The sequence below is a fragment of the Hippichthys cyanospilos genome, chromosome 19 (assembly GCF_059441005.1).
Source record: "Hippichthys cyanospilos isolate Australia breed blue-spotted pipefish chromosome 19, RoL_Hcya_1.0, whole genome shotgun sequence".
In the NCBI taxonomy this organism is placed as follows: Eukaryota; Metazoa; Chordata; class Actinopteri; order Syngnathiformes; family Syngnathidae; genus Hippichthys; species Hippichthys cyanospilos.
This window is the reverse complement of record NC_142387.1, coordinates 4,754,549-4,769,259: the sequence shown is the minus strand read 5'-3', so window position 1 is coordinate 4,769,259 and position 14,711 is coordinate 4,754,549. Positions and strand designations below refer to the sequence as shown.

The following is a 14,711-nucleotide window of genomic DNA, read 5'->3' as shown; positions in this document are numbered from 1 at the left end:
AGAGTTCCCCACTAGCCAATTCTCTCGAAACTTCTTTAATACAGGAAACATTGTAGGGAGACAGTGTTGGTCACATTTATATTTATTTGATTTAATTGAAATGCATACATCTATATACCAGAAAGAAGAAACGAAGAAACAGAAACGAGTGAGTTGTGACAGACGTTATCTTTACTTGACGTCCGTGAAAAGGCAACATCGAGTTACTGTGGACGGACGTTTCAAATTTCCCAATGTTTGTCCCACATCAGTTGATCTCCCTAATGGGATGTCTGATTGGGAGGAGTAAAAAGTGGAGCAAAAATCGAAGACGTATGATTTTTAAATAATCAAATGAGTAGAACTCCCAAGCGCCCAACAAAACCGGAAGTGTTCACACGTTAATCTTGAACGTCATTCGGCAAATTTTGCTGTCTTGTTTGGGCAGCTGATCTGCATCTACAACTAAAGAAACGGCCGGCAAGGATGGACGAATTCGGCTGTAAGGAAAATTACTATGTTTATTCTATCTTTGTTTGTTGAATTCCACTTTGCAAGTTCAAGCCAGTTAGTCACTGTCAAATTTTGTCAGCGACCTCTCTATTGTTTGAGGTCTTGCCCCTGTCAGGCTAGGTAACGTTTAAGTGTGCTAACTAGTGTGAACAGTACTGCGATGGACGTGTTTGTATTTCGGAGCTGCCCATCACTATTTTGTCTTAATAATTAGATACATACGATTTAATGCTCGGGTCTGGTCGGGAGGTGGACAGAGTAAGAATTTCACTGTGTGGTTTCGTGCTATACATGTCAAAAATCTCTTTGACTCTTTGAATAAGCATTTAAACAAGGCTCCTTGCAGCAACCCTGTCCCAATTCTATGTACAGTATGGTTACCTTCCAACGTGAACATCTGAGATTATGCGCGGTGTATGTAAATGGTTATGATCAATGTAAATTGAAATGTTAATCTTGGGTTACATGTAGGGTGATAGCCAGGGTTCAAGAAATGTGTTTTTGTTTTTTGTTATTAACCTGATGCCTACTGTATCCTGTGTTCCAAGATGCAAGAGCGTCCAAGGGCCAATCAATAGTAAATGGATGGTAAATGTACTTTCACTTATACAGTGCTTTTCTACCTTGGGTACTCAGGGTGCTTTACACTAACTAGTCATTTACCTACCGATGGTGCAGCATCAGGAGCAACTAGGGCTTCAGCGTCTTGCTCAAGGAAACTATGACATGGTGGTCGGGGATCGAACCTACATGCTCTCGGCTGGGAAACGACCACTCTAGCACCGAGCCATGTTTTTCCCCTATGTTCATTTGTCATCCAGAGGCGGAATGGCCTTCAGCTAACTCACTGCTCCAGAGCCATGTTAACAATGGTACTAAGGAGGTCAGACCAGTATGTACTAGCAGACATTGTCTTGTTGGGCTGTGCAACCCTCTAAGGATGTTTTAATGCGTCTGACTGTTGTCATTAAATAAATCGCAAAGGAACATTTTTAGATTTGGGAATTGCTGTCAGTAGAGCATTAGCCACATAGAGGGCATTCAAATTTGTACTACACCCTTTGAGCGTGCTGAATGATGTAATGGTGTCACATGTAGTCGTGACACTAAAAGTGAGACTGTCGGTTGCGGTGTTTGAGATGGATTGACAGTTCAGGTCCTCAAAACGACTGAAATTTTCTCTAGGGCAATGGTTCTCAAGGTTCCACGGGCTGACAACATGAATTTGCTTTATGTCGGGCAATCCAAACCTATATTAATTAGCTAATGTGTGTAAAATCCCAGGTAAAAACATCAAAATTTTATATACATATTAAAAATTGGTATCAAAACAATAAACTAAGAGCTATGTATATATAATGTACATGTATACAATTCAATAACATCATGAATAGAAAATATATAAGGGATTTATTTACCTTTGAGCGATGTGACGAGCTAGTTATGGCCATATTCCCTAGTGAGGGTAGCCTCGGCTAGGTTATCTTAGCCTTCTTCGTATTTCGGGTTTATCTCCAGCTTTGTTTCCATATAAATCATCTTCTTCTCTCTTTAACATCACTAGCAATCTTGGGACCCATGGCTAACCAATTCAAGTTTGAATTAAGCACTAGTGTTACTGCGTCACTGGCATCATCTTCTTCTCTCTTTAACATCCCTAGCAATCTTGGGACCCATGGCTAACCAATTCAAGTTTGAATTAAGCACTAGTGTTACTGCGTCCCTGGCTTATGTTTTTTTCATGTTGCGATGTGGAATACTGAGTTTTTTCGTCCCCTCTTTAAGGTATTTTTCCCGCTTTGTGACAAAAACAACTGTCATGACCCTAGGGAGATGGCTATATTTGTGTTGTTTTGTCTCCCTCTGCAGGCGTTTTTAGGTAATCGCACTTACTTTCTGTTACCGTTAATGCCTCCATGCAACGTGTCACTACAATTCTGGTCTGCTATTGGTCAGCGTCTCCTCACGGAGATGGTGGTCTACTATTGGTCGGCCTCACTTGTTTCAATATGGCGGAATGGTAAAGCTTTGTTCTATCGTGAGTTGTAACAAAACCTTATTTATTGTGCATTTTACTCCTGAATTCAAACTTGAATGGGTTAGCCATGGGTCCCAAGATTCATAGTGATGTTAAAGAGAGAAGTAAGAAGATGATTTCTTTCTATGGAAACAAAGTTGGAGTTAATCAAGAAATATGAAGCTAGCCTAGCCTAGGCTACCCTCACTAGGGAATATGGGCATGACAAGCGCCACTCAAAGATAAATAAATCCTTTCTAATTTTTCATTTCTTATGTTTTCTGGAATGGATTGATCTCATAACATGGAGGCCCACTCTACCATATTGAAAGCACTCACAAACGAGATCAAGTCTTTAGGCAGCCATCTTTGTGACCCCATGCGCCAACCAATAGCAGACCAGCATCTTCATGACCCCGTGACGCCCTGCAGTAGTAGACCAGTATCTTAGGGAGCGTGACGCTGACCAATAGCAGTTCAGCATCGTAGTTATGTAAGCAGTGATGCGCACACTGACTGCCATGTTGGATGTGTTGTAAGGCAAAAACAATAGCGTAAAGAGGGGACAAAAAAACGTCTGGCCACGTGGGTCCACTGTATATATATTTGTGTTAATATCATTTTATTTGATTTGAAATTGTGAAAGTATTCACATATCTTCAATAAAGCAATAAATTAAAAATGTAATGAGTTTGAAATTTGTCAATCCACATTGTGTGTCTATAATTGCTTGCTACCAAGATGATAAAGCCAGCAAAGCCAAAGCGGCATTTTATTTTACAATGCTGTTTTTGATCAAATAATTGGCAGCAAACTTTTTGGAGGAAATTGACCCGGTTTGTTATATGGAGATGTGCAATTTGCAATTTTTATTTTGTAATCTTCCGTATACCTGAGAAGTAACACATATACTTGTCAAATTGAAACTGTTGGCAAATAAAAAGGGCACTTATGTTCATCTTAAATGATTTTTTTGTTTGTTTTGGTTCCCCAAACACTTTCAAGTTGGGGTTCTTGGACAAGATGCTTTCTAATAGGGGCCCTGCCTCCAGGAAGGTTGAGAACCCCTGCTCAAGGGTACTGTGTTTTTCACAGAGGCTTTTTGATTTCATCCCATTTCAAAAAAGATCCACAGATTTCTCACAAAAATGTGATGCAATAATCAAAGATGGTTTCATAATTAGACATAATTTGTGGGTTGCAAGTTAATAAATTGCGTGTTTGGGGGTCGAGTGAAATATTCACATAATTACTGTATCTCTCACTGCATTAACCTTGAACCAATATATTTTTTAATTCAGTTTCAGATGGGGAGCCCCTTCCTGTTCAAGAGCGCGTTCAATGTAACACCTGTAAAAGAACGTTCTTACCCAAAGTTCAGGTAAAGTCACATTCTTAAACACAATACAGTGCTACCTCAATTTATGAACGCCTCTTGTTATGAAAAATCCAGCATACGAAATGCCTTTGCAGAAAAATATTTTCTCAAGTAACGAGAAAAAAATTCAAGATATGAAAGGCGACATTGTTGGCATATAATATGAGACATGAGACACCAGCTCTCGCCCCGACATGATTTTAATGTAATACGTTATCACAACCTGTGACGTCTACCGTATTTGTTACAGTTTGTGATGCATTTTTCAAATGTATTAATAATGCTGGCTTGCCGACAAATGAGACACTAGTTTTTTTCACCAATGTTTACCATGGTATTCAACTTTCCATTTTTACTCACTTCGTCCACACTTCTCACCAACAATTTATACTGTACGGCTAGCAAACAGACAAGTTACATTGGCTCCGGTTAACATTGTACATATTCACATAAAAACACATTTATTACATAGCTATGATAGCTATGGCTAACATTGTACGTATTCACATAAAAACACATTTATAACATACCATGTTGGGCTAACGCGTCTGACGTTAGCGTTGTTAGCCTGCCATTAGCACTTTAGCAATGACATCACACAGGGAGCACTTTGCATGAGGCCAAACTAAATTTAAGTAAATTTACATGCTCAAAATAATCCAACAAAATATATATTATTGCTCCTGTGGACATGTAAATGATTCCTGGATCAATGGAAATGTAAAATAAAAATGTACAGATTAAATGTCCTAAAAAGGTGTGTCTCTCTCTCTCTCTGAACTCATCCCCAACACACCGGCACCACCTCTAGGCAAACAAGTGAACTGCATTCATATTGTCAACTGCTATAATTATTATGATTGATTTAAAAGTTTTAGGAGAGTTATTTATTAGTTTTTACATGGTATATTTTGATTATTATGCACTAATGCAATTCTAATATGTATTTGTTACTGTTTTGAGGCATTTTTACAATTTATTAATGTTATTCATTTAAAGGGTTTAGGGTTTGGAACGGATTAGGTTATTTCCATGTAAAAAGGGTCCCTACTTATGAAAGATTCATGTTACAAAATTACTTCCAAAATAAATTCATTTTGTAAGTAGAAGTACCTCCGTACGTACTTTTATTTTAAAATGAATAATGGTGATACTGTTCAGGGAGTTGTTGCATTTGGTGTGGTTACTTGGAAACATTTTCTTTATTTTTCCTTCAGGAAAAGCATTCAAAAATTTGTCAGAAGGCTGCATCCAAACAGACGAAGGTTTTCGACTCGAGTAAGCAAAGAGCAGCCGGCACAGACATCCCGACAATCAAACCTCTAAAACCAAAGGTAAGATCACTAAATGAAGGGGTGTCTTGATTCCACATTTGGAATTGAAATTTTCAGGATGATTCGATTACCATATTTTCCGCACTATAAGGCGCACCGGATTAATAGGGCATCTTCAATGAATAATTTGTTCCCTTAAAAAAAAAAAAAATCCTATATAAAGCGCACTGGATTAAAAGGCTCTCATACTGTAGAACTGAAACTGCAGTACTGGCTGGGATTGCATTATGCATCCACTAGATAGAGTTGTGTTATAAATCCAACTAGATGGTGCTGCACTACAAGTGTTCTCACAACTGCCAAAATGAATAAACAGCTGTTTTAATTTAGCACTATCTGAACAATGGGGTAAAATACCTCTTGATTACATCAAAAGACTGTTTGGATAAATGTGAAAGCGACTCAAGAGTTTAAAAAAAATATATAATAATGATTAAATAGTAAACTTAACCCTTAACCCTAAGCCTTTTAATCAAATTTCAATCAAAAACCTTAAAATATATTGTCTTGTTGATTTTAATATTTACAATTGGTGTGGCATTGTTGCGTTTACAAACACACAGTTTATGCAATCAGCATTCGTTTTCTGCTTTATTTTTGGGGGTGCAGTCAGGGAGTCACTGTGTGTTGTGACTTGTGTGAGGTGTCCCAAAGTTTTGTGTGCAACGGGTAGGAAAGGCAGAACCGGTATACTGTATTCTTTTGGGAGCAGAACAGTTGACACACGTTTATTATTTAACCCCCACCATTATTTAACCCCTTCCAAAACACTCTCCCCGTCTCTCGTCGTCCCCCTGACGTCATCACTCCTAGACACTTCCCTACTATCCAGCCGTTACAATAGCACGAAGGCCGTGCTCGTTCAGACGACTCCCTCATTCAGGATTCTTCCAAAAGCAATGGCTGTAAGTCTGTGTTTTTGTGTGTTTTGAACAGAGTTGTTGCCACATACTGTTGACACTTAGATGCATCATATGGGTGCCAATGATCTAATGAGCATATGAAAAGATCGCGACCATGCTTGTTTAGCATTGCAATAGCTAATGTTAGTATCGATGCACATTCCTTCACACGGGTTATTTGTGGCGCGTTGTTTTAGTAATGGCTAATGCTTATTAGTTGTTTTTTTTAGTATGACTGTATGTTCGTGAACCTCACTCCACTAAATTGAGATGAAGTAGAAAGACGCTCAGCTTCATGGCTTGTGAGACATCGCTTTGGGCTTGCTGTTGTATCATTTGATATGATCGATATATTAGGCGCACCGGATCCTAAGGCACTCTGTCAGCTTTTGAGAAAATTTTAAGGCTTTTAGGTGCGTCTTATAGTGTGGAAAATATGGTCATCAGGGAAATCTGGGCAATGCCTGAGAAACTAGAAACACCCATCAGTCACATGTTTCAATATTGAACAAAGGGTGCAGTGTACTGAGTTGTTTGGCACATCTAGAGGTAAACACCATGAAATAAAAGCTAGAATTCTGAACTGTTGTCTCATATTCATCTTTTGATCTAAAACCCAACACAACAATGGAACTTCCAATTTTTTTTTTTTTGATCAACTCTACCTGAGGCTTGCACATCCCCCCCCCATCCGTTCATGTTAAAATGTTTTCCCTCCCAATCACTTGCCAGAAAAATCACTGTCCCAAAATTGCAATTGTGCTATTTGTCTTGTTGCTGCAAGACAACCAAAAAGGTAGACGCCTGTTTAAGTAAAAACCCTCCAGGACACGCAAAACATCATCCACTCGCTGAAGTTAAGTGCGGGCCAGCATGGCCATGGAGTCCAGCGACACCCCAACAAAGGTGGTCTGTTGTGAGGAACCAGAGACGACTTTGCCAAGTTCACCCTGAACGCCAACTGAGACACGCCACGAAGCAGCACGGTAGTATCCCTGACCACGAGACTGCGCGCAGATCAGCCAGTCGTCCAGCTACTGGAGAACTTTCATGACCCTCGCCTGCAGGAGAGCAAGGGCTACCTTCAGGCCCTTGTAACGAGGTCATCTGCCATGGGACATTGTAAGTTAGGACAACGCCGCGTTCGCCAAGCGAGCTCTTCTGGTGACAAGAGCAAGGAAGCAACATCCTCCTCCACAACAGGCATGCGGTCTAACCCAATGTTTGCAGCATCCTGCAACGCCGCCAACGTACGCCCCTTAGAACTAAAGTGGGCAAAAGCACTCGTATCAGCCCAACTAAGAGATCTAAATAATGCCCACATTGTGGGACAATGAAGGCAGCAGAAGGGGGCCACACCAGAAAAAGGGATTTCTCCAGGGAAACTGGAGACAAGGAACGTCCACCTGAAGCAGCACGCTAAAGTAACATAAATTAATCCACATCACCCAATACGGTGAGTGACGAGTCCCTCTCAGAAAGAGGAGAACCAACAGTGGAGTCCCTAGGAATGAACTCAGACTCACGGAAGCATGAGTCTGGAGCAGACAGAGAAATGGCATCAACATCCTTGTAAAGGTCCGGTGCAACAGCGCCTTGAAAAGAGGACGGCTCATTGGAAGCCAAGGCACTCGGCTGGAGGCGCTCCTGCAACAGTTCAGACATCCCTTGCAGTTGGGAACGCAAAAAGGCAACCTCATCCTCTGACCTAGAGGCCCACTGCTGACCGGAAGCGTAAACTTGCTTAGAGGAGGAAGTAGGCGGAGCTAGATTGGCAGAGCAGCGTTTCATGCCTCATCTGCGAATGGGCGGCAAGAAGACTGCCAACTCAACTGGAGGAGCCACGGACATAGCCTTGTTGGACTCCAAAGAACCGGTCACATCATCCACGGCCACAAACTGCAATGGGTGTGTAATGCAGCCGGTACAGTGGAAGATGGACAGTAGCAACCAGCCGAGATGGTGTGCAAACCGCAAGGGACGCAGCATAGGCGGGAATGGGGCAAGGAGGGACAGTCGCAGTCGCGGCACCAAAAGCTGGCGGTTGAGCAGGCAACACGAACAACCACGGAAACTTCACAGTCAGGCAAAAACAAAGCACAATTTTATGATGAGCACGCACACGTCAGGCCGTGAAAACAATGATAGGCACGTGCAACCAAGTATTAACGCCGAAGTAATAAAAAACAACAAAGAAACGGCGAAAATGCAACTAACTGCAAACGTTGCGCAAACCAAATGAGGATAAACCAACACAAGTATCGCAGCCACCGAAGGGTGGAGAGTAAACTGCAACCCAGAGTGACACAGTCAACGGGCTACAAATGACGAAAGAAAATAAATAAACCGCAAAAAGCGCGGTACTCATATGGCATGCAAATCAACGCGTGAGAAGGTTATAAGAGACAGACTACCAGGTGACGCTGCCTTATACTTATACGCTGCCTTATGTCCCCGGTGTCATATACATGACGTTTTTGATGGTATGCATTCTCGTCTTGCGCTTCCCCAAAGGCTTATTCCGTGCTTTTAGCACCGCCTCTGGCATTCTGGAAGGGCAAAATAGAACAACAGAATGATGTTAAGAACATTGCCTCTGGCTAGGTGGAGCCCCCAAAGAAGCCGTCCAACTGGCGCAAGAAACATGAAGACTTCATTGCTGCCATTAAGGCATCCAAGGCCTGCATGAAGGCAATGAAAGAAGGTCGACCTTTGCCACCGCCACCACCACCTACATATGACCCAGGCAAGTCTTATTTGGCACTTTAACTCGGACTGGGTGAAATGGCCTTAAAAAAAATCAGCATTAAAAAAAAAAAGTCCTCAATCAGCAATCTTTGTATTTACAATGTTTAATCGTCAAAACATGAATCATCAAATTACATGGTTTGGTTTGTCCATACTGTTTAAGTAGGAGTAACACTGCTACCCTCCCAGCTTTCAAATGTCTTTTCTCACGCAGTCATGAGCAGGCCAAATATTTAACTTGGAAATGCATACCTCTGTTCAAACGTTTCCCACATACTGATAAATGCTTGATAAAATCTTATCTCGCATGGCACTTTTTGGAAGGTGAAAGGTATTCTGTCAGAAGAGTAGCTGCTAAAGGGCTTGTCAAAGTTGCTAAATATAATGATCAATTCACAGAGCAAGCATCGCTAACCGTGTTTTTATGAACTAGCTCTTTTCTCTTCAGCGCAATGTTAGCGTAAGTGTCAAAGGGGGACATCCGTCGGTATTGACTCACCTCCAACTGATGAAAACATTTTTAAAACGACCAACTGAGCCTGAATTTGTCCTTCATCTTCATTTGTTGTTGTAATTGTCACAAGATCTGTCACCACCTGTGTCACACACGGCTCACCACCTGGTTAAATCTTCTAAATTTCTGAAACAAATGTGTAAACTACCATATACATGGTACTCGTGTGTATGGGAGTATAAACATAGTCTAAATAGGCAGCAAATTACTATCTTGGTGCTTGAGAATATTAGATAATATAATATATATATATTAATAGATATTGAAAATGAAGTGTCATTCATGTATTGCACAGAGCAACACTTTCTGCTTATTGAGATTCACGATTATGGCTGGGAGGTCAATGTTTGCATTGCGTTATAAGTCATTGTTTAATGAACTGAAATGCATACTGCACACAATCAATCAATGCATTCAAAATGCAGGCCTAAAGTAAGTAAAAACATACATGTTTAGAATTAATTATGGATAGATGTTGGGTTATTTTGTAGTCTTTTTAAATATGATTTGAATGAATAAATCACTTGCACATACTTGAGCAAAGCATTCCAAGATGCCTTTACGCCAGTGGCAAAGAGGTGACGTCATTCAATTAATCAATGGGCACATCATAGTGACAATCTCACTCTGATTGGCTTTTAGCCTGGAACAGAAATGAGTGTATGTGACACGGTAGGAGAATGGTTAGTACATGTGCCTCACAGTTCAGCGGTCCCAGGTTTGATTCTGGCTCCAGCAGGTTCTCCTTGCGCCTGTGCGAGTTTTTCTCTGGATGCTCCGGTCTCCTCCCACATTCCCAAAACTGTCCTTAAGTCTGATTGTGAGTTTGAAGGGTTGTTTGTCTTTGTGTGCCCTACGATTGGCTGGTAAACAGTTCAGGGTTACTCCCCCGGTTACTGCCTCAAGATGGCCGGGATAGCATGCCAGTCACTACAAAGCAAATGACAGATGGTATGTGCTAACATTTGAATTTTGTTGTACGTAATTGTGTCAAAATGGCCTGATTTCATAGGGTGAAGGGTGCCTGAATCACAACAATGTGTATGCTTCCTCGAGGGTGCGATTGCTTATTGCATTCTAGTGCCAAGAGCCAGTGTATAGCTTACATGCTGTTTGATGCTCTCTATTGGCCCTGATTGTTTATTGCAGTCCAGTGCATAGGGAACACATTTAACCAAAGTACAGCACACAAGCTGTATATTATGTAGGAACGGAGAGACAGAGATTACATATTATATACGGTAGGAAATGAATCCACTTGTGTGTTTTGGATCAACAAAAATTGACTGAAAAAGGGCATCCTGGCATTTCCAAAACAAATATTCTTGCAAACCCAATGAAATATCCAAGATGATGTACATATTTAAAAGTGTGAGCTTTTATGGCCACAAGACTTGTTTAATCTTGTAGTATTATATTGACATAAATCACTGACGTCTTCTCTGGATTTCTTCTCAAGACCTTATCCAGTGTCCTTATTGTCAGCGGAGGTTCAATGAAAGTGCTGCTCAAGGACACATTAAGTTCTGCCGGGATCAGGCTGCCAGGATGGGTAGCAAAAATAAGCCGGCAGATGTCAAGAAAACGCCTGCTCGAACACAGGTATTCTTCCAAATGTTCTCTGGTTTTAAAAGTGTAATAATCGGAGAACTTGAAATTATAGGGGGAAAAAAAGAAGTATTGAAATGATTCTGTATATACCCTGCGTTTTTCTTGTTAGCTATTACAGAGCATGGTTCATTGGTTTGCATGTTCATAATAATACTTGAAATTTCAATTTGGACCAGATATTTTACTTTAATCTTTTTTCTTTTTTTTTAAGTGAAATCTCTGTCTGTTAGGATATGTATATTATAGATATATATTACAGGTAATAAATTATGACATTCTTTGTCATGATAAGTAAAATCTGAATACATTATTGGCTACTTACAGTGGGTATAAAAGTCACCACAGCCAGGCTTTTTTGTTAGACTATATGGTGCTCTTAACACACCCTCCATTTTTTCTTTTTTTTAATCAGTTATTACTTATTGTTGATATGCCTTTGGCCCCTTCAAGGGCACTATGGACCAGAGGTGACTAAACTACTGTCCAGGGACCATTTGCGACCTCATTTTTGTGGCCTGCGGCATAAATGTAAATTTTGACAAGGGTCGCAGTGCTATTTAAAACGGTTGGATGGTGGACAGTGTTAGATGTTTGAAGAGTTTCCATAAAAAAAAAAAAAAAAAAAAACAACGACCTTTTATACTGTTGAGTATGCTTCCATTTTAATTATCTACTTTTGTATAGACTGTGTATTTGCTTGCATGATTTTTTTTTTACCATGTTTAACTGGTTATGTCTGATTGCAAGGGACAGTAATAATGTCCCCTGGGTCACTTTGACCTGGGGCGTATTTAGTCACACAAACTTGTCAGAAATGTGTAAAATAGAAGTCCAATGGTTTGTTTGAATAAATGATTAATGTTAATTTGTTGAGAACAGCGCCAATTGACCCAGAATCATAAAGGCAATACTTAATTTGTACCTCTGTGTTATGTTTGTTTCTCTGGAATAGTAATCACCTCCTGGGTCAATTTGACCCGGGGTGATGTTTAATTACCAAAATGTATCAGAAACGTTTTTATGTGTAATCCTGCTAGCTAATAAATGTTGTGATTTTTCCCCTCCGGAAAGTCCAATAATATTATTGTTTTGCTTATCAAAAAAAGTTGCAAACATTTTGAAAATGAATCCAAATACCAGTTTAAATGTGTTTGTTTATTATACATAAGCCACATAAAAGTGTCATAGTGGAAAACTACAGTAATCATTTACTTTGATTTTGAAATGTGTCACAACAAAGCAGGAAGATTAATAGGGTAAAGTAAAAAAAATAAATAAATAAATTGAAAAACGTGGCCCTGACATCTTTCCATTCATTCATATGCTGTCCTCAGTGTAAAAGGTTTGGACATCTCTGCTATAGACAGCGAAATTATACCAACACACTACACCTCCATAGCAAACATTTCATCTGCCACGCTTATGTCAGAGATGGAAGCAAAAAAGCTACAAAAAAAATCCAGCATGAAATACCAGCTTACATGACCACTAAAGAGAATGTTAAAGTGATGCTTGTATCAGACCTTTCATTGCACTTTTTTTCGCCTCAAGTACAAGCCACCACCTCTTGTCAAGAAGGCAGCGTCGGCCGTCCCTCCGGCCACCTCCCGCCTGCCCACAAGATCTGGCCTTTCTCAGCCTACTGGTAACACATGAAGCAAGATTTGTGCGTTAAAAAAAAAAAAAAAAAATAATGGCCTGAAAACAATTTCACATTCAGCACCTCCGGTTAGATACGTAATGTCATGAGCTAGAGAAGCACAAGATGTTACATTGAGTCACATGCGCTTCCTATTTTAGGAGTTCCTTCCAGTAGGCCCTCCTCTGTAGCTTCAGAAAAGACAAGCACATCTGGGGTCATGAACTCCGCTTCTGGGTAAGTGCACACAGACATACATTAGAACACATAATCATCAGTTCTCATCTCTTATTTCCCTTCTGCGTGTGTATACCAGAGTGGGAATGAAGAGCCGAGTAGTGAGCTCTGGATACGGTCTTGTTAGAAACTCTGCGTCGGTAAGAGGACCACTCAACAAGAAGAAACAAGGAGACACTTGCATAACAGGGTGAGACAACTCCCCAGAATACATTTTAGAATTAAAAAAAAAACCTAAAAATTTATGCTATCCTGACCTCTAGCGGTTTGTTTGTGTAATGCATCTGAATGAAACGAACTGCCCAGTCAAGACATGTCTTTTCATACCTAAATTCTAAGCTTTTATCGTAATAATACAATTTGATTGATTAAAAGGGCACTCTAAATAAATTTGTCAAAATGTTCAATAATGCAATCAAGTCGATTTAATTTGTTTCTAACATGGTTGTGTTCAATTTCTTAGGGATGGCACGAATGGCAGTAACAATGTGGGCAACAGTGAAATAAAGAGCAAGTTCTGTCACTCATGTGGGACCAGGTACCCCATAGAATCTGCAAAATTCTGCTGCGAATGTGGCATCAGAAGGATGTGTATTTGAGATACAAGGACTGAAAGGAGTTTGCCAATACTAACATTTTTTTCTTTTAATGCATGGGTTTACAATTGATCTTGTTCCATATTACCTTTTGTTTGAGTCTCCAAGTCTCTATCAACAATTGAAAGTTATTACAAGCAGTTTTTTTTTAAAACACTGTGGCAATTATGAGTATGTAAAATCATTTCCAACATTCAAAATGCCTCACTAAAAAGCTAAAAAAAAAAAAAAAAGAGTTACTTAACAAGATGACTTTTCACTTGAAATGAGCTCAATTTTGTTTTTGGAAAACATAACAAAATGTTGACTGAATCAGTTGTGAGATAAGCATAGTTTTCCCCCTGCAGCTCAGTTTTCAGTCAAGCATGGTGGTGAGCGCTTCTCTGATTTCATCATGTGAGAATTTGTTCCCGTCATTAAGTGCAATATGACTGACAATAGAGGGAAGTATGCATGTCCGTTTTTTTTTTTTAAGGAAATGTTTCTCTTTTAATCAACAGGAACCAAGCCCCTTGTGTCTTTTAATTCTGATATTTCACATAAATTGTAGCATTCTTTTTGTGAGCCCATGCATTTTTTTTAAACTAATTATTTATTCCATCTTTATTGTAGGTCATTCTTACTGGATGACTGAGTTTCTTATTATTGTATTGAAAGTCATTTTGTTTTTATTTGCATTTGCACTTGTTTGGTTTCCCTTTTATTGGTGCAGGAAAATGTTCATCTCATTAGAATTTAGTAGAAAAGTAAATGACTATACTACTTTACAACTGAAGTATTTATCAGTAGTATGTGTCACTGCGTTTCTCTGCAAGAGCACGCCACAGAAATGGGGTACAATCTGTACTGAAAAAGCTATTTTACTATTTATATAGAAGCTCTACTAATTCTTCATTGGAAAATGTATAAAACCTTAGTATACAAAATGCTACAAATGACTCTTAATCATTCTTGAACCAACCTAAGTCTCAGTCATGGGGTAATTTGCATAGGTTCTGCTTTAACGTGAATGCCGAAAGACAGTCTTTGAACTACTGTTAAGTTATAGTCAAAGGCACATGGATCACAGGAAAGACAACATTGACTTAAGTGATTAACAGTAGACTCTTACGGTTATGAAAATTATTGGGGACATGCATATTTTAGTCATGAAATTAATTTTTTTATGTACAGGAAAGCGACTACAAAAGTCATGTGTTTGTGAACCTGATGCAATGAATAGCTCCTATGAATAAATAAATGT

The 14,711-nt window shown here is 39.6% G+C and overlaps 1 protein-coding gene across 1 annotated transcript; it reads left to right on the top strand.

Moving 5' to 3' along the window:
- The first annotated feature begins 361 nt into the window (after positions 1-361).
- Positions 362-14,703, top strand: zc2hc1a (zinc finger, C2HC-type containing 1A). Its single transcript, XM_088441850.1, has 9 exons — positions 362-481; positions 3,811-3,890; positions 5,105-5,221; positions 8,728-8,869; positions 10,845-10,987; positions 12,548-12,641; positions 12,797-12,872; positions 12,952-13,062; positions 13,336-14,703. The coding sequence occupies exons 1-9, from the start codon at positions 466-468 to the stop codon at positions 13,469-13,471; spliced, it is 915 nt and encodes a 304-aa protein (XP_088297976.1). The 5' UTR covers positions 362-465; the 3' UTR covers positions 13,472-14,703.
- Positions 14,704-14,711: the final 8 nt, after the last annotated feature.

Bases quoted from the DNA above. Each gene is read 5' to 3' on its own strand.
- zc2hc1a (XM_088441850.1), top strand. The intron at 3,891-5,104 runs GTAAAGTCACAT...TTTTTCCTTCAG, and splicing joins CGTTCTTACCCAAAGTTCAG to GAAAAGCATTCAAAAATTTG. The intron at 8,870-10,844 runs GCAAGTCTTATT...TTTCTTCTCAAG, and splicing joins ACCACCTACATATGACCCAG to ACCTTATCCAGTGTCCTTAT.